Raw genomic sequence first — 22,959 nt, forward strand, 5'->3', positions numbered from 1 at the left:
ATTTCTTAGCATTTCCTAACAGTTTATATCCATTGCTTCTCTCAAGAGCCTTATTGCATTAATAATGCTGTGCCTGAGGAAGTCTTTTTCAACCTTTTAAAGTGTGTGAGTGCATCTGTGTGAGTGTCTGTTATGTGTCTATGTGTATCTATGTGGTCTATTTCTGTTCAGATTGGCAACAGTTCAGATGTGAAGCTTTCTGTTTAGCAATTAATCTACTTTCTAAATTTTTGCCTTGGCTCCTTGTTGAGCAAAAAATGAAAGGACAGAGCTGATCCTTTAGGAGAGTCAGTTAACAAAATAAAGAAGACTTCCTGTTGTTCAGTGGCCACAATTTTAGCTGGGTGAATTTGCTTTATCCTTTGGGTAGAAGACAGGGTATTCAGTGAAATTTTGGGGGATGTTGGTTTATGAACTATAAACTAGAAGAGTTAACATAAATTCATATTAGTATGGCTTCACAGTTGTGAGCCTACAGAGAGACCTGACTGACTCCAAGTCATATATATATATATATGGGTCTATGCTTACAGACGACAACAAGAATTAACACAGAATAAAATGGGAGGCACAAGAGGGTATTAATCTCTTCCTATGAGTCTGGCTTTCTAATACCGCCCCTCCAAAAATGTCTTAAATAAAAAGTCATCCTATGATCATAGAGAAATATAATGAGTAAAATGTTATCTTATGGCCAGGGTATCTTGTTTTATATGAGAAATCCATGGATGCTCAAATGCTATTTAAATAGAAGCTAAACCAGATAAACTGTCCTTTGCGTGAAAAATGACTTTAGTTCAACTCGATGGACATGAGTTCGAGTAAGCTCCGGGAGCTGGTGATGGACAGGGAAGCCTGGAGTGCTGCCGTCCATGGGGTGGCAACATAACTCCCAGTGTTCCATTTCAGCTAACAAACCCATTGTTGACAAGTGTGTTAAATGCAATTAAATTTAAGAAAAGCATTTGATTAAAATTAAAACTATGAAAAATAAAATAAAAAATTAAAATGGAAAACTGTCACAAGAAATAACAGATCAAAACATTCCATGACTGGTCACTACATAAAAGCTCCATCAGTTTTTCATAGAACCCTTTATAAAACAATACCTGAAGCCTAACCAAGATCCCTTCTGCTCACTCACATAAATGGTCTCCAAATCAGTCAGTGAGTCTCAATTTGTGGAGCTAATCTGCCACAGAGGCCACCATTCCCAAAAGAAAAATATCGTTTGGGAGGTGAATTAATTTGCATCATTTGTGTTAAAATCATCTCCAAAATGACCCTTTACAGAAATCATCTGTTAATGATTTCTTCTTTGATAAGACTTTTCTTTTTTTTTCTTAGTAACATATGCTTGCAAAGTGTTTTAAAGTCATTAGTGATTTTTTTTTTGACCTTGACCTAAAAATCTTACTTTATTATTATTTTTTTTTTCCTATGTTTTAGGTTGTTTTTTTTTTTTTTTTTAATCTTTAATTCTTACATTAGTGATTGTTCATTCCTCAAGTTAGGTCACAATTATATCTTATAGATGCTAAGTCGCTTCAGTCGTGTCCGACTCTATGTGACCCCATAGACGGCAGCCCACCAGGCTCCGCTATCCCTGGGATTCTCCAGGCAAGAAAACTGGAGAGGGCTGCCATTTCCTTCTCCAATGCATGAAAGTGAAAAGTGAAAGTGAAATTGCTCAGTCGTGTCCAACTCTTAGTGACCCCATGGACTGCAGCGCACCAGGCTCCTCCGTCCATGGGATTTTCCAGGCAAGAGTACTGGAGTGGGGTGCCATTGCCTTCTCTGATCTTATAGACAGGTGGTGAAATATTCACATACGAGTATTATATCCTAATGTTAAAACTTTCTGCTACAGTTATTGTAGCCTATCACTTTCTTAAGTATATTTAAATACCAAACTTTGTGTTTCATTTAAAGTGACATTGTGCTTCACTAAGATGACTCTTAAAAAGTTCCTCCAAACCTAAATGTTAAGTGTGTGTGTGTGTGTGTGTGTGTGTGTGTGTGTGTGTATTAGTCGTTCAGTCATGTCTTACTTTGCAACCCCATGGACTATAGCCTAGCAGGCTCCTCTATCCATGGGATTCTCCAGGCAAGAATACTGGAGTGGGTTGCCATTCCCTTCTCCAAAATGTTAAGTATGATGAAGCAAAGAACAGGAAAAAAATGAGAGACAATATCTTTATTGAAGAAGGAAGAGGCAGATAAAATCTTCATTAAAGAAAGAAGAATCACCTTGATAATTAGTTATAATTTCTTATATGCAACCTTTTATTTTTATAAACTATTTGAAATCATTAACTCTAGACCCAGTAATAGTGTAGGAATTTAACATTAAAAAACAAAGTAGTCTATTGCCCTAGCAACAAAGGTTATTAAGATGATTGCCTATCACCTGCAAAGCTTTATACTGTCTCACATGAAAAAATAAACCTACTAGTAGAAAGAACAATCTAGAGCTTATATTGAAAATAGAGTGCCCCATTTATAATTCATCCTCCTAAATTAATACACCTGTATATCAGTATCTCTTTCCAATACTGTTATAGTCACTGCATATACTTCCTTTTTATGGAAAATATTAAAATAGTTTTTAAGAAAAATATATCAGTTTTCTATAGTATTATTGAGCTCTTTATATAACTTTAATTCCAAGATGATTGGTTACAAAACCTGGAGGGGGGGGTAAATCTTTCAAAATCATCATTAACAATGAATTCTATGAAAGCACAAGAAGTTAAAATTGCAAATTTCTACATAACTAACAAAAAATATTCTTTAATATGAGAAAACATATTATTCTTATATTTAAGGAAGAACTATATCATCTCTTAAAAATTGAAAACTAACGTGACCTTTTTCCCCTACATATACCTGATGAGGCAATCTGGTTTAATTTAATTAACCCTAGAACTGTAATCAGGAACTGGTTTCATTATGACACTTTTTAAACTTTTTTCAACAATTTCTCTCCTACAGCTTCAAATTATAGAGAAAAGAATCTCCTTAAAAGTCTAAATATAACTGACCATGAAAAGAAGTATTTGCTGATACCCCTAAGAGAAAAAAATATGACAGGGCAGTTCTAATAAAAAATAACATAAAAAGCAAGAGAAACTGAGGCATAATAAAATCTTATAGCCTAGGTTTTTTTTTTCTACTACACGGCCTTGCTCTTTTTGTTGAAAAAAAAAAAAAACTGTTTGGAGAAAATTCAATCTTTGGAATACCCAATATTGAGTTTTCTAATATAATAATATGAAGAGAGGAGTATTATTGGTAATGGTAGACTGGATCAGCTAAAATCCATAGGATACCAGAATTTGTAAACCACCCAGACAGGCTCAGTGATATAATTAGGTGTTCCTTTCTGTAATTACTTCCTGAGTGTGTGTCATTTAAGCCAACGATTAAAACCTGCAGTACTTCAGGGAAGGGCATGACAATATTGTCGCGGAATACATTGAGTGAATACTTCCTCCTTCCAAAATGAATATCTTGCATTTTCCTTTTAGTTCTGTTAAGGTGGATTTTGGCTAAGGAGGAAGAAAAAAAGGAATGTCAACAAGACACAGAAACATTTCAGTCTATTGCCGTCTTCAAATTATCTCTGAAACTAAGCTGCAATTAGTTTATTCAAGAGTTTATTGCTTTAAAAAAATAGTACATGCATTCCTATTATCTTTTTTTTAAAAATTCTATGCCCTCTTACATAAGTGCTTTAGCATAAGCTGCCATCCAATAATCTCACTTCTCAAGAACAGGTATGGTCCTGTGTTTTTTCATCTTTACAAAAACAAGTGGCTGTCTTCCAGTGCAAAATCCCCTCTATTACGCTTAATTTTTCTACATGACTTTTAAAAAACATAGCTCATAAAAAGAAGTCACTCTCCTTTAGTAGCTATTCAAAGTTATCTAGTCTTTCCCATTAGTCAGGCCTCTGCTTTTAAATTTCAGTAGGTAGTATTCAACCACATTGTCACATTATGTTTAGCAATAGCTATATACTTCTTCTTCAAGTATTTAATCCTTCATTTTTCTTATCCTCAATATGCTTTCTTTTAAAAAATCATCCATGCTATGACAAATTATCCTTGTTTTGTTCGTTGTCATCATTTTCTTGTGGACTAGTGATTTTCACTTCTGGTTTTGGTGGTCTTTGAGGGTCCAAATCAGCCTGAGGGAAAAATAGACGAAAATAAAGATATTTAGTTACAGAGGCAATAAAATTTACAAGGAAAAAAAATGATTCAGTATTGTCTTTAACCCTTATAAATAGTTAATCCTTATAAATAATCCTATAGAAATACCTCTTCATGTCCACTGCCAGCTCCTTGAGACTTTATTTCCTCCTCCACCGCTTCTTGAGGCTCATTATTAACCTGCCCCAGTTCCTCGCCGTTTTCTTCATCGGTCCCTCCGTTCACACGAGCAGCAGAACCCGCCTGCTCCTCCCTGTGATCCAGGATCTCCTCTGCTTGCTCTGGAGCTTCAGGCTCCTCCTGGTCTCCTCCTTCCTCTTTAACTTCACCATTCATTCCTGAGAAGTCTTCCTTCTGTTCCACCTCCTTGTTTTCCTTCTCTTTATCTTCTTCCTCATCTACTATTTCTGCTGGCCTCTGATGGATCAAAGAAATAATGGATAAAGATAAGAAGCAGACTAGAGATTTTTCCATGGCACATTATAATCATATAATAATTATAGTATAACTGTCAAGTAAAACTTCCGTACGTCTGCACATATACAGTATGTCCTGTGTAACCTCTACTGAATAGCTATAGATACCACTCTTTGCAAATATTTTCTCATTGAATTCTCACAATGATCCTATAAGGTTGGTAGTATTCCCATTTTACAGGTGAGAAAACTAAGGTACAGGGAGATCAAGTATCTAGGTCAAGATTCCACTGCTTTTAAGTGGAAGAGCCAGAATGAGAACAAAGCATGTGACTCCAAAATTAATGCTCTTACTCCCCATGGCAAAGAGAGAATAAAACTAAAAGATCCTTGGCCAATGTTTAGTGGAATGTCTGGCCCAGAGGAGGAGATTAAAAATAAATTCTTTGGGGAGAGGTTATCATCCCCACCACTAGTGTTTGGTATATATTTAAATTTTTAAGTGTGAAAAAAGGGGACGACGATGCCAAGGATGTGAATCCAGGTTTTCTAAAAAAAGAAATGTGGACAGCTTTCCACATAATGCCTAAGAAAGCTGACTATATATCTGCAAATACAAAAATTGATTGTCGTGAAGATCCAAAGCCAAGAAACAATAAGTTCTTTCTATAAAAATGCTTAAGTACTTTATAAACTCCAAAGGAGTTTTTACTGTTCTTTGGATACATGTAAGTCTATTTTAAAAGAGAACAAGAGACAAAATTCCAGAGGCAAGACTTTGGAGAGAGATAGACCCAGGTTCAAGTCTTGGCCAGGTACTATTACCCAATTTCTTTGAATTTCAGATTCCCCACTTGTAAAACAAGAATTTTTTTTAAAAAAGAAGAATGTAATAAAACTTCCATGGGGAGTAAATAAGTTATATGTAGTACCTAGCAAAGCACTTGGCACTGCATGATCCTAAAAAATAATAATAATAATAAAATATTTTCTCATTTGCGTTCTCATTCTTTGCTGAACCTACCACATTTCTTCATTGCCATAAATAAAATAATAGTTTGTTGTTTTTTTTTAAGGATCAGGTAGAAAGAACATAGAAGTTATTTTATGTTATGACCCCACACCTGCCTCTTTCCAGCTATCTGACATTGAACAGGTCCCTTAATCTTCTGGAATCTGGAAAAGGAAGGTTTGAGATGCAATAACTCTGACCTCCCTTCTAACTCTGAAAGCCCATTCTCCTCTAACTGCCCAAATTATTCTTGTGAAGTGAAGTGAAAGCCACTCAGTTGTGTCCGACTCATTGCGACCCCATGGACTGTAGCACGTCAGGCTCCTCTGTCCATGGAATAAATTCTCCAGGCCAGAATACTGGAGTGGGTAGCCGTTCCCTTCTCCAGGGGATCTTCCCAACCCAGGGATGGAACCCAGGTCTCTCACATTGCAAGTGGATTCTTTACCATCTGAGTCACCAGGGAAGCCCCAAATTCTTCTTATGGAGCCATAAGTAGTCTTCTTATAAGTTACCATTATGCGCTCAGTTTTGGAAGTAAAGAAGGGAGGAAATGGAGCAGAGTAGACTAAAAATTCCGGATAAAACTCAACACATTATTTTGAACAGGAAAAGACATCAAAGAATGCAGAGCAGGGCAGTTAACACATCACGTGATCGCAGGGCAGGCGAAGAGAGCAGTAACTCAAGGTGGGGTGAGGTGGCCTGAGGCCAGAGCTCACACATCTGTGCACAGAGATTTGTACAGGACGGCATGAACTGCATTTACAGGTGGAGAGCAAAAGGCAGGCAGCAAGCACACTAAGCGCCCATCACCCGTAAGAGCCAAACGTCACTCTCAGTCCTCATACATTCATCATTTCCTAAAACCCTCCCGGGCACCCTGCGAAATAGGCTTCTGATGCCCATTATATGAATTAGGAAAATGAGAAATCACTCAATGCTGCCAGCATCACAAAGCAGGTGAATACACACGGCTAAGGTGGAAGCCAAGGCAATCTTGTCCCAAAGTCCTGTATTCTTCCTCACAGTAATAACACAAGCAGTTGATAATTTACCTAGTTGCTGCTGTAAGCACACTCAAGGGTGGCTGACAATAATACTTTTACTGTTTAAAGAATTACTGACCTGAGAACAAAACATTTCTGGATTTCTATTAGAGACCAGCCGATCGAGGGAAGGAACATTATGAAGATTATTAGGCAGAGTATGTGAAGCAGGACAGGACAAAATCCAGAAATAGTACAGCACTAATAGCCAGTAAGAATAAAACGATTTCTTTGCAAATTATCTCTGAGAATTGGATAATTGTCTATTTGTCTCCTGGAAAATGTAATCTTCACTATGCCTAAACTTGCTTTAGGGTTTCCCTGGTGGCTCAGACGGTAAAGAATCAGCCTGCAATACAGGAGGCTGGGATTCGAACCCTGAGTCGGCAAGATCTCCTGGAGAAAGAAATGGCAACCCATTCCAGTAGTCTTGCCTGGGAAGTCCCACGAACAGAGGAGTCTGGCAGGTTACAGTCCATGGGATCTTAAACAGTCGGACATGACTTTACCACTAAACAACAACAACAAAACTCGCCTTATTCAAAACAACTTTGGGTTTTGGTTTTAAAGAAAAGTTAGCATTTTTTAAATACAAAATCTTTAATAAAAACAACAGAAAACTCAAATTTTAGTGTAATCATTCAGGAATCTAGATAGGTCCCTTGCTTCTGAGAATATATAACAAGAGCTTGCTAAAGTCTGCTAAGGTGACTACTGCTGTCTCAATGGGGAAAAGTCTGTTTTCCTTTACTGACATCTGGATTTATATCTAAAAGTTGCCAAATGATAGAGTGTTGGTTTCTGGTTTTGAGTTTCTCATCCTACTCTTTTCTTTACTCCCAAATGTATATTCATTTTTTTCCCCTTTAATGAAAAGAGCTGGGCTGCGACATACACTAATCTCCTTTTATGGACAGAGATACTCAGCCCTAAATTCAGGCTCTGTTCTCTTTGCTGTTATTGTCACAACTACTAACAAGCAGTGTTATGTTTCACCCCATTATTTCTATTAGACTTTCCCCAGCACAGCTATTTTAGTAGTCATCAAAAGAAGCCATATCTGGTTAGCTCAGCTTTCAGAAATGCAAGATTATGGGGCTGAAATACCAATTTGATCAATTTAAATAGGACGATAACATTAGCTAAAAGGCTTATAATCTTTTAAAATATCCTGAGTGTACGAAATTTACTATTACTACAACACTACAATTCAGGGCAAAAAAAAAGAAAAGAAAGAAAAAATGCTTCTATGACAGATCTGTAATGAATAAATGAAAAGCAATGCGCTTTTTGGTGTAATCTCCTTTGAAGCAAGCATTCAATTATTAAAGATGTTTCCAGTGTATACATCAATCAAATCATCCCCAGAAGGAACACTGAGTTTTATACCTATACACACACACACAAGGATAAAATCTATACCATAGTGAGTAAGGGCTTGCAAAGAGGTAAAAAATTAAAAAAACACTGCTTCTATAAGAGAGTGGGCGTCCATTAATAGACAGCCACATTATATTTTAAGTGTGCTCTCATTCCACCTCATCAAAAAACAAAAACAAAAACTTAGCAACTATTTAATTTCTTCAAAATCCCCAAGTTCCGAGCCTCTGCTTGTTAAGCTGAACCTGGCTGATTGCCCAGCTAAACAGGGACAGTCACATCCACCAGACGCCAGGGTCAGCTCACTGAGCGGGGGTGACCTGTACATGGAGCCCATGTTCCACGCCGCCACTCACCCAAAGAACCTTACAAGATCCAGATGAGGTTAACAGTTTCAATAGAGGAGAGTACACACAGCACCAAAAGGGCGGGGTTAGAGGGTCTGGGGAGAAAGAAATGGAAAAGGTGAGAGTAAGAACCTCAAGTTCAACTTGAGAAAGTGAAGAAGGAGGAAGAGAGACAAGCAGGGAAGAGCCCTTTTTCCCAGGTCCGATCACATTGTCCCTTTTACAGTGAAGGGAAGCAGAGCTCTCATACATGACGTCACCTCTCCTTCCTGCAAGAGCCAATTCCCCTGTGATCCCAAAGGACTGTGTTCAGGCTTGAAGAAGATCACGAGGCGGGGGGTGTTGGTGGGGGGTGGGCAGTGGTTCCTAGACAAAATTTCTGCCTACTGATGTCTTCCACAATGGTGATGTCAACTGGCAGTGTAAAATAGATACTGTGCAAGAAGAGAAAGCTATGGTCTGGTGGAAATAATGACCTCACAGAATTGAGTAAGGACCAAATGAGATCATGCACATGAAAGACCATTATAAACTGGAAAAGCTACATATATATGCATATATATATGTATGTTTATTACTGTTACCACTCCATTTTTCTCACACTGAATGGAAGGAGTTGAGAGGTTGTCTGTGAGATAGTATAGTATAGGATTTGCACTAACGAAATTGTATTCTAGTGAGCCACTTAGAGCAGTATCCTTTCTAAATCTCATTCACAGTGAAAACAAATAAAATACAGCAAGACACGGCAGTCATCTTGCTCTTTTTGGTTCATACAGGTAAAACGCAGGCTTATGTTCAACTTCCAGTCCATTGAGACGGCTGGGTGTGATTTTCATAAACTAATCACCCTTGCTTTTAGTTAGTCACTTTTATCTTTGCTTCTGAGTTCGATGTCAGGCACTTTTCAGGACAACTTTACCATTCAATAGCTTTCTTTGATTCTGAACTCTATTCACTCTTAAAAGTAATACAAATGTGTCAGCAAGAGATATCAAAAAAGGATGACTTCCATAGATTAGCGTGTGCACTTCAGCAATGGATGACTTTTCAGTTGCAATGAAAAATTGGCACTAGCCATTCATCAGGTTCCTTCTGCCTTTGCCTGGAAGGATTTACCTGCCCTTTGATAGACCCACCTTCTCTCAAAGCCATCCTTGTCCCCTCAGGCCAGTTGTCACTCCTTATCCACACCCTCAGAACACCATTCAAACTCTAATCTCAGTGTACTGTTATCCCCTGCTTTGTGTGATATGAAAACAGTTCAGTTCAGTTGAGTCAGTCGTGCTCGACTCTTTGCGACCCCATGAATCGCAGCACACCAGGCCTCCCTGTCCATCACCAACCTGCAGACTTCACTCAGATTCACGTCCATTGAGTCAGTGATGCCATCCAGCCATCCCATCCTCTGTCGTCTCCTTCTCCTCCTGCCCCCAATCCCCTCCAGCATCAGTCTTTCCCAATGAGTCAACTATTCGCATGAAGTGGCCAAAGTACTGGAGCTTCAGCGTTACCATCATTCCTTCCAAAAAATTCCCAGGGCTCATCTCCTTCACAATGGACTGGTTGGATCTCCCTGCAGTCCAAGGGACTCTCGAGAGTCTTCTCCAACACCACAGTTCAAAAGCATCAATTCTTTGGCACTCAGTTTTCTTCACAGTCCAACTCTCACATCCATACATGACCACAGGAAAAACCATAGCCTTGACTAGACAGACCTTTGTTGGCAAAGAAATGTCTCTGCTTTTCAATATGCTATCTAGGTTGGTCATAACTTTTCTTTCAAGGAGTAAGCGTCTTTTAATTTCATGGCTGCAGTCACCATCTGCAGTGATTTTGGAGCTCAAAAAAATAAAGTCTGACAGTGTTTCCACTGTTTTCCCATCTATTTCCCATGAAGTGATAGACCAGATGCTATGATCTTCATTTTCTATGTTGAGCTTTAAGCCAGACATCTTGGAATGTGAAGTCAAGTGGGCCTTAGAAAGCATCACTATGAACAAAACTAGTGGAGGTGATGGAATTCCAGTTGAGCTGTTTCAAATCCTGAAAGATGATGCTGTGAAAGTGCTGCACTCAATATGCCAGCAAATTTGGAAAACTCAGCAGTGGCCACAGGACTGGAAAAGGTCAGTTTTCATTTCAATTCCAAAGAAAGGCAATGCCAAAGAATGCTCAAACTACCACACAATTGCACTCATCTCACATGCTAGTAAAGTAATGCTCAAAATTCTCCAAGCCAGGCTTCAGCAATACATGAACCGTGAACTCCCTGACGTTCAAGCTGGTTTCAGAAAAGGCAGAGGAACCAGAGATCAAACTGCCAACATCCGCTGGATCATGGAAAAAGCAAGAGAGTTCCAGAAAAACATCTACTTCTGCTTTATTGACTACCCCAAATCCTTTGACTGTGTGGATCACAATACACTGTGGAAAATTCTGAAAGAGATGGGAATACCAGACCACCTAACCTGCCTCTTGAGAAATCTGTATGCAAGTCAGGAAGCAACAGTTAGAACTGGACATGGAACAACAGACTGGTTCCAAATAGGACAAGGAGGACGTCAAGGCTGTATATTGTCACCCTGCTTCTTTAACTTATATGCAGAGTACATCATGAGAAACGCTGGACTGGAAGAAGCACAAGCTGGAATCAAGATTGCCGGGAGAAATATCAAAAACCTCAGATATGCAGATGACACCACCCTTATGGCAGAAAGTGAAGAGGAACTACAAAGCCTCTTGATAAAAGTGAAAGCGGAGAGTGAAAATGTTGGCTTAAAGCTCAACATTCAGAAAACGAAGATCATAGCATCTGGTCCCATCACTTCATGGGAAATAGATGGGGAAACAGTGGAAACACTGTCAGACTTTATTTTCTGGGGATCCAAAATCCCTGCAGATGGTGACTGCAGCCATGAAATTAAAAGACGCTTACTCCTTGGAAGAAAAGTTATGACCAACCTAGATAGCATATTCAAAAGCAGAGACATTACTTTGCCGACTAAGGTCTGTCTAGTCAAGGCTATGGTTTTTCCTGTGGTCATGTATGGATGTGAGAGTTGGACTGAAGAAGGCTGAGCGCCGAAGAATTGATGCTTTTGAACTGTGGTGTTGGAGAAGACTCTCGAGAGTCCCTTGGACTGCAAGGAGATCCAACCAGTCCATTCTGAAGGAGATCAGCCCTGGGATTTCTTTGGAAGGAATGATGGTAAAGCTGAAGCTCCAGTACTTTGGCCACCTCATGTGAAGAGTTGACTCATTGGAAAAGACTCTGATGCTGGGAGGGATTGGGGGCAGGAGGAGAAGGGGACGACAGAGGATGAAATGGCTGGATGGCATCACGGACTCAATGGACGTGAGTCTGAGTGAACTCCGGGAGATCGTGATAGACAGGGAGGCGTGCTGCGATTCATGGGGTCACAAAGAGTCAGACACGACTGAGCGACTGAACTGAACTGAACTGAACTGAGCTTTAAGCCAACTTTTTCACTCCTCTCTTTCACTTTCATCAAGAGGCTTTTTAGCTCCTCTTCACTTTCTGCCATGAGGGTGGTGTCATCTGCATATCTGAAGTTATTGATATTTCTCCCGGCAATCTTGATTCAGCTTGTGCTTCTTCCAGCCCAGCCTTTCTCATGATGTACTCTGCATATAAGTTAAATAAGCAGGGTGACAATATACAGCCTTGACGTCCTCCTTTCCCGATTTGGAACTAGTCTGTTGTTCCATGTCCAGTTCTAACTGTTGCTTCCTGACCTGCATACAGATTTCTCAAGAGGCAGGTCAGGTGGTCTGGTATTCCCATCTCTTTCAGAATTTTCCACAATTTGTTGTGATCCACACAGTCAAAGGATTTGGGGTAGTCAATAAAGCAGAAGTAGATGTTTTTTTGGAACTCTCTTGCTTTTTCCATGATCCAGCGGATGTTGGCAATTTGATCTCTGGTTCCTCTGCCTTTTCTAAATCCAGCTTGAACATCTGGAATTTCATGGTTCACGTATTGCTGAAGCCTGGCTTGGAGAATTTTGAGCATTACTTTACTAGCATGTGAGATGAGTGCAATTGTGTGGTAGTTTGAGCATTCTTTGGCATTGCCTTTCTTTGGGATTGGAATGAAAACTGACCTTTTCCAGTCCTGTGGCCACTGCTGAGTTTTCCAAATTTGCTGGCATATTGAGTGCAGCACTTTCACAGCATCATCTTTCAGGATTTGAAACAGCTCAACTGGAATTCCATCACCTCCACTAGTTTTGTTCATAGTGATGCTTTCTAAGGCCCACTTGACTTCACATTCCAGGATGTCTGGCTCTAGGTGAGTGATCACACCATCGTGATTATCTTAGTCGTGAAGATCTTTTTTGTACAGTTCTTCTGTGTATTCTTGCCACCTCTTCTTAGTATCTTCTGCTTCTGTTAGGTCCCTACCATTTCTGTCCTTTATCGAGCCCATCTTTGCATGAAATGTTCCCTTGGTATCTCTAATTTCCTTGAAGAGATCTCTAGTCTTCCCCATTCTGTTCTTTTCCTCTATTTCTTTGCATTGATCACTGAAGAGGTCTTTTCTTATCTCTTCTGGCTATTCTTTGGAACTCTGCATTCAGATGGTTATATCTTTCCTTTTCTCCTTGGCTTTTTGCCTCTCTTCTTTTCACAGCTATTTGTAAGGCCTCCCCTGACAGCCATTTTGCTTTTTTGCATCTCTTTTCTATGGGGATGGTCTTGATCCCTGTCTCCTGTACAATGTCATAAGCCTCAGTCCATAGTTCATCAGGCACTCTATCTATCAGATCTAGTCCTTAAATCTATTTCTCACTTCCACTGTATAATCATAAGGGATCTGATTTAGGTCATACCTGAGTGGTCTAGCGGTTTTCCCTACTTTCTTCAATTTAAGTCTGAATTTGGTAATAAGGAGTTCATGATCTGAGCCAAAGTCAGCTCCTGGTCTTGTTTTTGTTGACTGTATAGAGCTTCTCCATCTTTGGCTGCAAAAAATATAATCAGTCTGATTTCGGTGTTGATCATCTGGTGATGTCCATGTGTAGAGTCTTCTCTTGTGTCGTTGGAAGAGGGTGTTTGTTATGACCAGTGCATTTTCTTGGCAAAACTCTATTAGTCTTTGCCCTGCTTCATTCTGTATTCCAAGGTCAAATTTGCCTGTTACTCTGGGTGTTTCTTGACTTCCTACTTTTGTATTCCAGTCCCCTATAATGAAAAGGACATCTTTTTTGGGTGTTAGTTCTAAAAGGTCTTGTAGGTCTTCACAGAACCGTTCAACTTCAGCTTCTTCAGCGGTACTGGTTGAGGCATAGATTTGGATTACTGTGATACTGAATGGTTTGCCTTGGAAACAAAGAGAGATCATTCTGTCATTTTTGAGACTGCATCCAAGTACTGCATTTCGGATTCTTTTGTTGCCCATAATGGCTACTCCATTTCTTCTCAGGGATTCCTGCCCGCAGTAGTAGATATAATGGTCATCTGAGTTAAATTCACCCACTCCAGTCCATTTTAGTTCGCTGATTCCTAGAATGTCGACGTTCACTCTAGCCATCTCTTGTTTGACCGCTTCCAATTTGCCTTGATTCATGGACCTGACATTCCAGGTTCCTATGCAATACTGCTCTTTACAGCATCAGACCTTGTTTCATGAATTTCTATTGAGTAGATGCCTCAGACAATGCTTGGAATGACTGTGGAATAATGGGGAAATATCAACCTTAGCTTTAGGGAGGCCTTCTGGAAGTTTCTAGAAGCAAGGGTTCTTTCTTATTCATCTTTGTGTCCATCACCCCGTTTCCCACAGGACTGTAATTCGTTGTCTTAAACTAAACCCAAATGTGCCTCCCACAGATAAAAGCCAGTATAATGTATGCCTGAAGGGACAGACGATGGTGACAAGACTCACATCTATTGGGCACTCCATCCAGTACCTGATCTTATGTTCCATGCACTTCATATGCATGGTCATACTTAAACTCACTGATAGGGCCCACATGGGATTTCATTGTTGAGATGGCTCATTATGTTGACCTCACAAACAAAGAACAAAATGATCAAGTGATCATTTTAGTGATCTCAAGTGATCCTTGAGACTGACCAAACTGCCCAAACAACATTCTGTTTTCTCACCGGCACCTACCTTCTCAAAGCTACGAGGCCACCAAATTCTAGACCTCCAGCTATGTGACCACAGGACTCAACAACAGGCTAAAAATTAACCATCCCCTCAGAGAATTTTTCATTGGCAGAGTATAAGAGATACCCCGTCAGAAAGGGATGATACTGGTTCTCCTGAAGGGCCAGTCACCCTCTCGCTTCCCTCTAATAAATTTCCCTTTTCTTGCCTGACTGCCCTGCTAGCTCTTTTTCTCTACACTTGCCTTACACTAACCTCACCACCATTTGAGGAAACTGCTATTCTCATCCCAACTTGCAGACAAGCAAACTGAAGCATAAAGAGTTAAACTTGTTCAAAATCCCACCAATAGAGACAGAGGGATATGAACACTTTTATGATCAAGAGACTGTTCTATTTCCCCAAGATAAGGTATGGAGCAACCTCCCAAATTCAACACCATGTTAAACAGTTACTTCCAGTCTCATGTCTTCTAAGCCAGTGCTTCTCCATCACCTGGCATCTTGTTTAATGCAGATTCTGAGTCAGCACTTCTAAGCCTTGGCATTTCCAACAGCTCAGGTGCGCTGATGTTGCTGGTCCCTAGAAGGCACTTCAGTTCAGTTCAGTCGCTCAGTTGTGTCTGACTTTTTGGGTCCCCATGGACTGCAGCACTCCAGGCTTCCCTGTCCATCACCAACTCCCAGAGCTTACTCAAACTCATGTCCACTGAGTTGGTGATGCCATCCAACCATCTCATCCTCTGTTGTCCCCTTCTCCTCCTGCCTCCAATCCTTCCCAGCATCAGGGTCTTTGCAAATGAGTCAGCTCTTTGCATTAGGTGGCCAAAGTATTGGAGTTTCAGCTTCAGCATCAGTCCTTCCAATGAATATTTGGAACTGATTTCCTTTAGGATGGACTGGTTGGATCTCCCTGCTGTCCAAGGGACTCTCAAGAATCTTCTCCAACACCACAGTTCAAAAGCATCAATTCTTCAGTGCTCAGCTATCTTTTTAGTCCAACTCTCACATCCATACATGACTAATGGAAAAACCATAGCTTTGACTAGATGGACCTTTGTTGGTAAAGTAATATCTTTGCTTTTCAATATGTTGTCTAGGTTGGTCATAGCTTCTCCTCCAAGGAACAAGCATCATTTAATTTCACAGCTGCAATCACCATCTGCAGTGATTTTGGAGCCCAAAAAAATAAAGTCTCTCACTGTTTCCATTGTTTCCCCATCCTTTTGCCATGAACTGATGGGAATGGATGCCATGATCTTAGTTTTCTGAGGCTCTAATCCATGTATAACACAGGTAAGATCATAAATATACCACCACCCCCCAAAAGAACTGTGGTGTTGGAGAAGACTATTGAGAGTCCCTTGGACTGCAAGAAGATCCAAGCAGTCCATTCTGAAGGAGATCAGCCCTGGGATTTCTTTGGAAGGAATGATACTAAAGCTGAAACTCCAGTACTCTGGCCACCTCATGTGAAGAGTTGACTTATTGGAAAAGACTCTGATGCTGGGAGGGATTGGGGGCAGGAGGAGAAGGGGACGACAGAGGATGAGATGGCGGGATGGCATCACTGACTCGATGGACGTGAGTCTGAGTGAACTCCGGGAGTTGGTGAGCGACAGGGAGGCCTGGCGTACTGTGATTCATGGGGTCTGAGCAACTGAACTGAACTGAGATGAAAATCATATTTTTAAGTTAAAAATATTGATTTAATTGAACACTGGGAGAAAATAGGACTGACTGTTGGGCTTCCTGGGTAGTGCTAGTGGTAAAGAATCTGTCTGCCAATGCAGAAAATGCATGAGATGCAGGTTCCATCCCTAGGTCAGGAAGATCCCCTGGAGTAGGAAAGGGCACCCCACTCCAGCATTCTCGCCTGGAAAATTCCATGAGTAGAGGAGCCTGGCGGGCTACAGTCCACAGAGCCACAAAGACACAGACACGACTGAGCATCTAAGCACAGCACTGTTGACAGAATAATGTTCAGCCATAAAGACAGCTCTGCAAGATTTATTCTAATTACATCACCCTGCCACTCTTTCTTAAGAGTCACTTTATAAAAAGGAAACACATCATTGCCAAGGCAATAAACTAGGAAGATATTTTTACCTATGCTTAAAGATCTTCTCCCTTGATGTTTATGTCAAACTTTAGCCAATTTGTGACTAAAATTTGAAGAGAATAGTTTTCAGGTAGATACTGAAAACTGCTCCATCCTGACCTTTCAAGATTAGCTCATGCCTATGAGTAATTGTGTAATACTGTATTCTGTATAAAGCACAATTCTTACGTTTCACTGGAGTCAAGAAAAGGTATTCATTATACCTCACTCTCTATACTCACTAAACTGATACACATAATGATCACACAAATCATGCAGATAAATTTCAGTCTCACAGTCTCACTGACATCAGGAACATCCAGAGTGCAGCTAGATTAACAGACATATTACACACATGTGGACAGTTACAGAAAACATGTACCCTTATACATAGAAGTTTTTGTAAGTTGAGACTTTTACCTTCTTAAAATCACGTTATCTATCACAAACAATTGCTCTTAATAGTTACTAGAAAAGTTATACTAGATTTTCTCCTTAACATGACACCAGTGTTGATATTCCAAGTGCCTTTTTGCCTGCATTTGCCTACATGCATACCTGATTATTTATTTTGTAAGAGCCCATCCTGAGAAAATGATTGATTTGTATGGCAAGACAGAAGAGGTCTGGTACTTATTATTGCTTGTTGCATCCAAGCACAGATGGCTCAGGGGAAACCATAAGTATTCAGGTTTTCAAGATAATATGTGTTCAGCTACAAAGGTTAACTTAGGATTCCTGAGTGGTAAGAGGAAAGAAGATGGAATATGGAAATCATATGGAAATAAGCCACAAAATATAGGAAGCATCAATTACTTGGAAGGCATTTTCATAGACAGATGGGACTGCTTAGATAACTTACACTTTAAACTCACATCACACCTTTGACCGTAACCACGGCACCAAAAATTAGAAATGGGAAAGCATCTAAATAGCGCCTACAGCTGATGTCCCACCCACTTTAGAAGTAAATGTTGATTTTTCTTATACTTGTATCAGAATTCCCCAAGAAATGTATTTGAAACTTTAAAAGCCTTGCTATTAAACAACCAAACATCCTCTCCATTCTTGCCTATCATTCCTGCTCCATCCTTGAAACATCTTAGACCTAGAAACTGGAGCTCAGAACACTACCACCCCCCCCAATAAAAATACCAACTTAGATGTTCATTTCTTGGTGTAACATTTGCTACCTTTGAAATTTGGGAGTAGGATTTGTTATAGGTGTTTCTGTGGATTTGATGGCAGAATTTAGGCAGAGATGTTGAAAGTAAAGAAGTTACTGCACTTGTTTTATTTCTGTTCCCATGGAGACTAAAACCATCTTCTACCCAAGCTGAATGAGGTGTTTGGAAATAATCAGTTTCAATTTTTCATGACAGCAAAGTACCGCTTCCTGTTTTCAGCTTTCAGAGGCTTACTTTCACAAGGTAGGGGAAAATGGTTTGGATGTGGTTTGAAGTACAATGACCTACAAAAAAAAAAAAGTGGCTCTATTCATAGATATGACACTGTAAGGACACGGAGAGGGAATGTTTGGCCTGGCCACCCGCTGACAGCTGACTAGCCTAGACCCATTGAATTCCACAAGGGCCCAGACACTAGTAGGATAAGATATAATACTTCGAGAATTTATGTTTAGATAGCTATTTTTGAAAAAAAACCTATCCCATTAGGTTTTCTCACTTTGCAAGTAAATGTTATCTTCTTTCACTTAAATCAGAAATTCCAGAAGGCAACATTTTAATGTTTTAACACCATTTTAACACCATTCCTATCAATTAAACAGATTGACCAAGAGGATGTCACAAAAAGCCTCAGTGATGATGCACAGAGAAGTTTAGAAGCCAGAGCATCCTCATCTTAACTCTTCCTGCAGAGTGAGATGCCTGCAGCACCAAATAGGAATACAAATCACTAAGAGGAGGTTGACTTGAAGCTGAAAAGGCCATTTGCATACAATTCCTTTCCTTTCAGTGAAGGCAGTGGAGGCCGAGCAGCCCTCCACTCAGGTGGAACATGTTTTCGTTTGTGAGATACTTCAGTTCAGTTCAGTTCAGTTCAGTTCAGTTCCTCAGTCGTGTCTACCTTTTTGCGACCCCATGGATTGCAGCACGCCAGGCCTCCCTGTCCAACACCAACTCCTGGAGTTTACTCAAACTCCTGTCTGTTGAGTCAGTGATGCCATCCAACCATCTCACAGGGCCTCTGTCGTCCCCTTCTCCTCCTGCCTTCAGTCTTTCCCAGCATCAGGGTCTTTTCCAATGAGTCAGCTCTTCGCATCAGGTGGCCAAAGTACTGGAGTTTCAGCTTCAACATCAGTCCTTCCAATGAATATTTGGAACTGATTTCCTTTAGGATGGACTGGTTGGATCTCCCTGCAGTCCAAGGGACTCTCAAGAGCCTTCTCCAACACCACCAGTTCAAAAGCATCAATTCTTCAGCAATCAGCTTTCTAGTCCAACTCTCACATCCATATATGACTACTGGAAAAACCATAGCCTTGACGAGACAGACCTTTGTTGGCAAAGTAATATCTCTGCTTTTGAATATGCTATCTAGGTTGGTCATAACTTTTCTTCCAAGGAGCAAGCGCCTGTTAATTTCATGGCTGCAATCACCATCTGCAGTGATTTTAGAGCCCCCAAAAATAAAGTGTGTCACTGTTTCCACTGTTTCACCATCTATTTGCCATGAAGTGATGGGACCAGATGCCATGATCTTAGTTTTCAAAATGTTGAGATTTAAGCCAACTTTTTCACTCCCCTCTTTCACTTTCATCAAGAAGCTCTTAAGTTCTTCTTCACTTTCTGCCATAAGTGTGGCATCATCTGCTTTTTGAGGTTATTGATATTTCTCCCAGAAATCTTGATTCCAGCTTGTGCTTTAACCAGTCCAGCATTTCTCATAATGTACTCTGCATATAAGTTAAATAAGCAGGCTGACAATATATAGCCTTGACATCCTCCTTTCCCGATTTGGAACCAGTCTGTTGTTCCATGTCCAGTTCTAACTGTTGCTTCCTGACCTGCATACAGATTTCTCAGGAGGCAGGTCAGGTGGTCTGGTATTCCCATCTCTTTCAGAATTCTCCACAATTTGTTGTGATCCACACAGTCAAAGGATTTGGGGTAGTCAATAAAGCAGAAGTAGATGTTTTTCTGTAACTCTCTTGCCTTTTCCATGATCCAGCGGATGTTGGCAATTTGATCTCTGGTTCCTCTGCCTTTTCTAAATCCAGCTTGAACATCTGAAAGTTCATAGTTCATGTACTGTTGAAGCCTGGCTTGGAGAATTTTGAGCATTCCTTTGCTAGCATGTGAGATGAGTGCAATCGTACAGTAGTTTGAGCATTCTTTGGCATTGCCTTTCTTTGGGATTGGAATGAAACAGAAGCCCCTTATCTCCCAGCTTCTGTTCCTTGAGGTGTCCAGACAGAATGCCAAACAGTGTAGGTAGGCCCCCACCTATGCCCGCCGCAGGCTGTGGGGAAGTGGCTTTTCCCACTACAGTAAGGGGCTTTGTTTCTTCCATGGCAAAAAAAGAAGTCAAGACCCGCCTCCCTTCTAGTTCTCAACATTTTATAATTCTTATTTTAATATTATAGTTCATGTGAGCATGCTCAGTTGCTCAGTCGTGTCTGACTCTTTGTGACAGCATGGATTATACCTGTCAGGTTCCTTTGTCCTTGGAATTCTCCAAGAATACTGGAGTGGGTTGCCATTTCCTCCTCCAGGGGATCTTCCCAACCCAGGGATTGAACCTGCATCTCTTCTGTCTCCTGCATTGGCAGGCAGATCCTTTGCCACTGAGCCACCTGGGAAGCCCTTATTTTAATATATCAGTCCTGAATATTCATCGGAAGGACTGATGCTGAAACTGAAACTCCAATACTTTGGCCACCCATTGTGAAGAACTGACTCCTTGAAAAAGACCCTGATGCTGGGAAAGATTGAAGGTAGGAGGAGACGGGGGCGACAGAGGATGAGATTGTTAGATGGTATCACTGACTCAATGGGCATGAGCTGGAGCAAGCTCATGGACAGGGAGGCCTGGGGTGCTGCAGTCCATGGGGTCGCAAAGAGTCAGACACAACTGAGCGACTGAGCTGACTGACCAAAAAGTTCATTTAGGATTTTCCGTAACCTCTTAAGGAATGAATAAACACATTTCACTGATTTAATAAATCCATTTCACTGAAATAGATTTAGGGGTCTAGTCAGAAGCAACAGCCTTCTTCACGTTTCTGTGTGTCTTATGGCATGTGAACAAGTAACAGAAGCAAGCTCTCCACTGACCTTATCATTCATAAGGGAAGCTGTAAGTGACCTCTCATTCTCTAAAAGGGACAAAACTATGTCAGTGAGCATAGCTGCACTTCAAGCCTCCTATTTCTGGTGATAGCTTCTAGGCTGCAGATTCTTTAAAATGCCATTGTGTTCTGTGTGCGTAGATCATGCATCACAAACTCAAATGCCTCCAGGGGTTGAGCAATTAACATAAATGTGTAATTCAGGACCGGTGTGAGGTAATAGGGAGTACTGAGACCTGTAGTAAACAGAAGAGTACAGGGCTTCCCTGGTGGCTCAGGGGTAAAGAATCTGCCTGCCAGTGTAGGAGACATGGGTTCAATTCTTGGGCCGGGAAGATCTTACATGCCACAGAGTAGCTAAGCCCATGCACCACAAACATTGAGCTGTGCTCTAGAGCCTGGGCTCCACCACGACTGAGCCCACAGGTCACAACTACTGGAGCCCACATGCCCTAGAGCCCGTGACCCACAAGCAAAATCACCACAATGAGAAGCCTATGTATCACAGCTAGAGAGTAGGCCCCGACTTGCCACAGCTAGAGAAAAAGCTGTGCAGAAACAAAGATCCAGCACAGCCAAAAATGGATGAATAAAGAATTTTTTAAAAAGAGAGAGAGACAGAGTGTACAAGGCCCACGACGGAGATTCCATATTGTAAGCCTTGGGCCAGCTAAAAAGATTCTCATAGAAGCTTGGTCACAGGCTGTCAGTTTGTCATCCAAGGTGCAGAGACTATGAAGACAGTTTATATTCACAGTGATGAATTAGTGTGAAAGTGATTTCTGGTTAAACACAGCAGATTGAACAACTGTGTGGGGTCTGATTCCCGTCTAAAATTTCGGTAAGGGAAATTTTTAAACGGACGAACCTCGAGGGACTCAGGAGCCTGAAAAGGAAATAACAGCCCCCAAACCTGGGAAACTGTCTAAGCCAGTGGATATGGGGCCAATAACAGCAGAACTGAGGAAGCTAAAATTTGAGTCTGTAGGAAGGGAGGGAGAGCCAAGAAGCAAGCTTTGCATGTTGGAAAAAACTATAGAACGGATTGGAGGCACCATCCATCTCTGAAAGAAGGGGCATAAAGTGTAACTAGAAACAGGTAGATTGGCTCAGAGTCTTTGAAAAAAGGAGGTAGTCTTCCAAGATACCCTTTTTGCCCTTGGAGAAATAAAAGAGGCTAATGCTTTAAAGATGTTGAACCATAGAGAGGCTGGACTCAAGCATAGTGAGAACAAAGGCACCAAACTGAAACCCAGAAGAATAAACCTCTCTACTTAAACAGTCTTTTACTTAAGCTATCCATGCATGCCTCTGTCCCACAGTCAGATCCCAAAATGCTCACAGCCAAGCTTACACCATCATGACAAGAGATTGAAAGATTCTACTTAACAGAAACAGACCAACCCAAAGGAATAACATAGATATTGAAAGCTGGAGGTATGCCAATGAAATATAGCAAAATCAACCACGAGAGTGAAACTTCATTAGCTTGATGAGCTCTGCCAATGCACACAGAGTTTCCTAAACTAAACTAGAGTTTAGTTGCTTCACTCTAAACTCTAACCAAACATACAACTTAAATTTATACAATGATACATGTCAAATATATTGCAGTTTTTTAAAAGTCTAACCAGACAGCCAAGGAGAACCTCTAACATGAAAACAGAGATCATGGAGGTAGAAAGAAATGAGAGGGAAAAAAAAGAAACAAACATAGTTCAGGAAAAGAAAGTTTAAAATAATAGATTAACCCTTGGAGAGAGAAGGGAAGATATCACATACATAAAACAAGAATAGGATGCTATAAAAAGGAACAGTCACAGAATAAGAAAGAGTTCTTAAAAATTAAAACTACAATGGCTTGAAAAAAAATCCATAGATGGAAAATAAATTCTGAAGCTTGTTGATTTTTTTTAAGTTGAGAAAATAGCAAAAAAAAAAAAAAATCCATAAAGATATAGGAGGTCCTATACCCAAATACTTG

At 40.5% G+C, this 22,959-nt stretch overlaps 1 protein-coding gene across 1 annotated transcript in view; it reads right to left on the reverse strand.

Annotated features, from left to right (window-relative positions):
* Positions 1-4,093: 4,093 nt before the first annotated feature.
* Positions 4,094-22,959, reverse strand: part of DCDC2 (doublecortin domain containing 2) — a 142,935-nt gene continuing 124,069 nt past the window's right edge. Inside the window, exons 9-10 of the mRNA XM_052649238.1 lie at positions 4,326-4,634; positions 4,094-4,192 (exon numbers count right to left, since the gene is read on the reverse strand). Coding sequence (XP_052505198.1) covers positions 4,094-4,192; positions 4,326-4,634 — 408 coding nt within the window. The remainder of the gene's footprint in view (positions 4,193-4,325; positions 4,635-22,959) is intronic.

Source organism: Budorcas taxicolor, chromosome 11, assembly GCF_023091745.1.
Source record: "Budorcas taxicolor isolate Tak-1 chromosome 11, Takin1.1, whole genome shotgun sequence".
NCBI lineage: Eukaryota > Metazoa > Chordata > Mammalia > Artiodactyla > Bovidae > Budorcas > Budorcas taxicolor.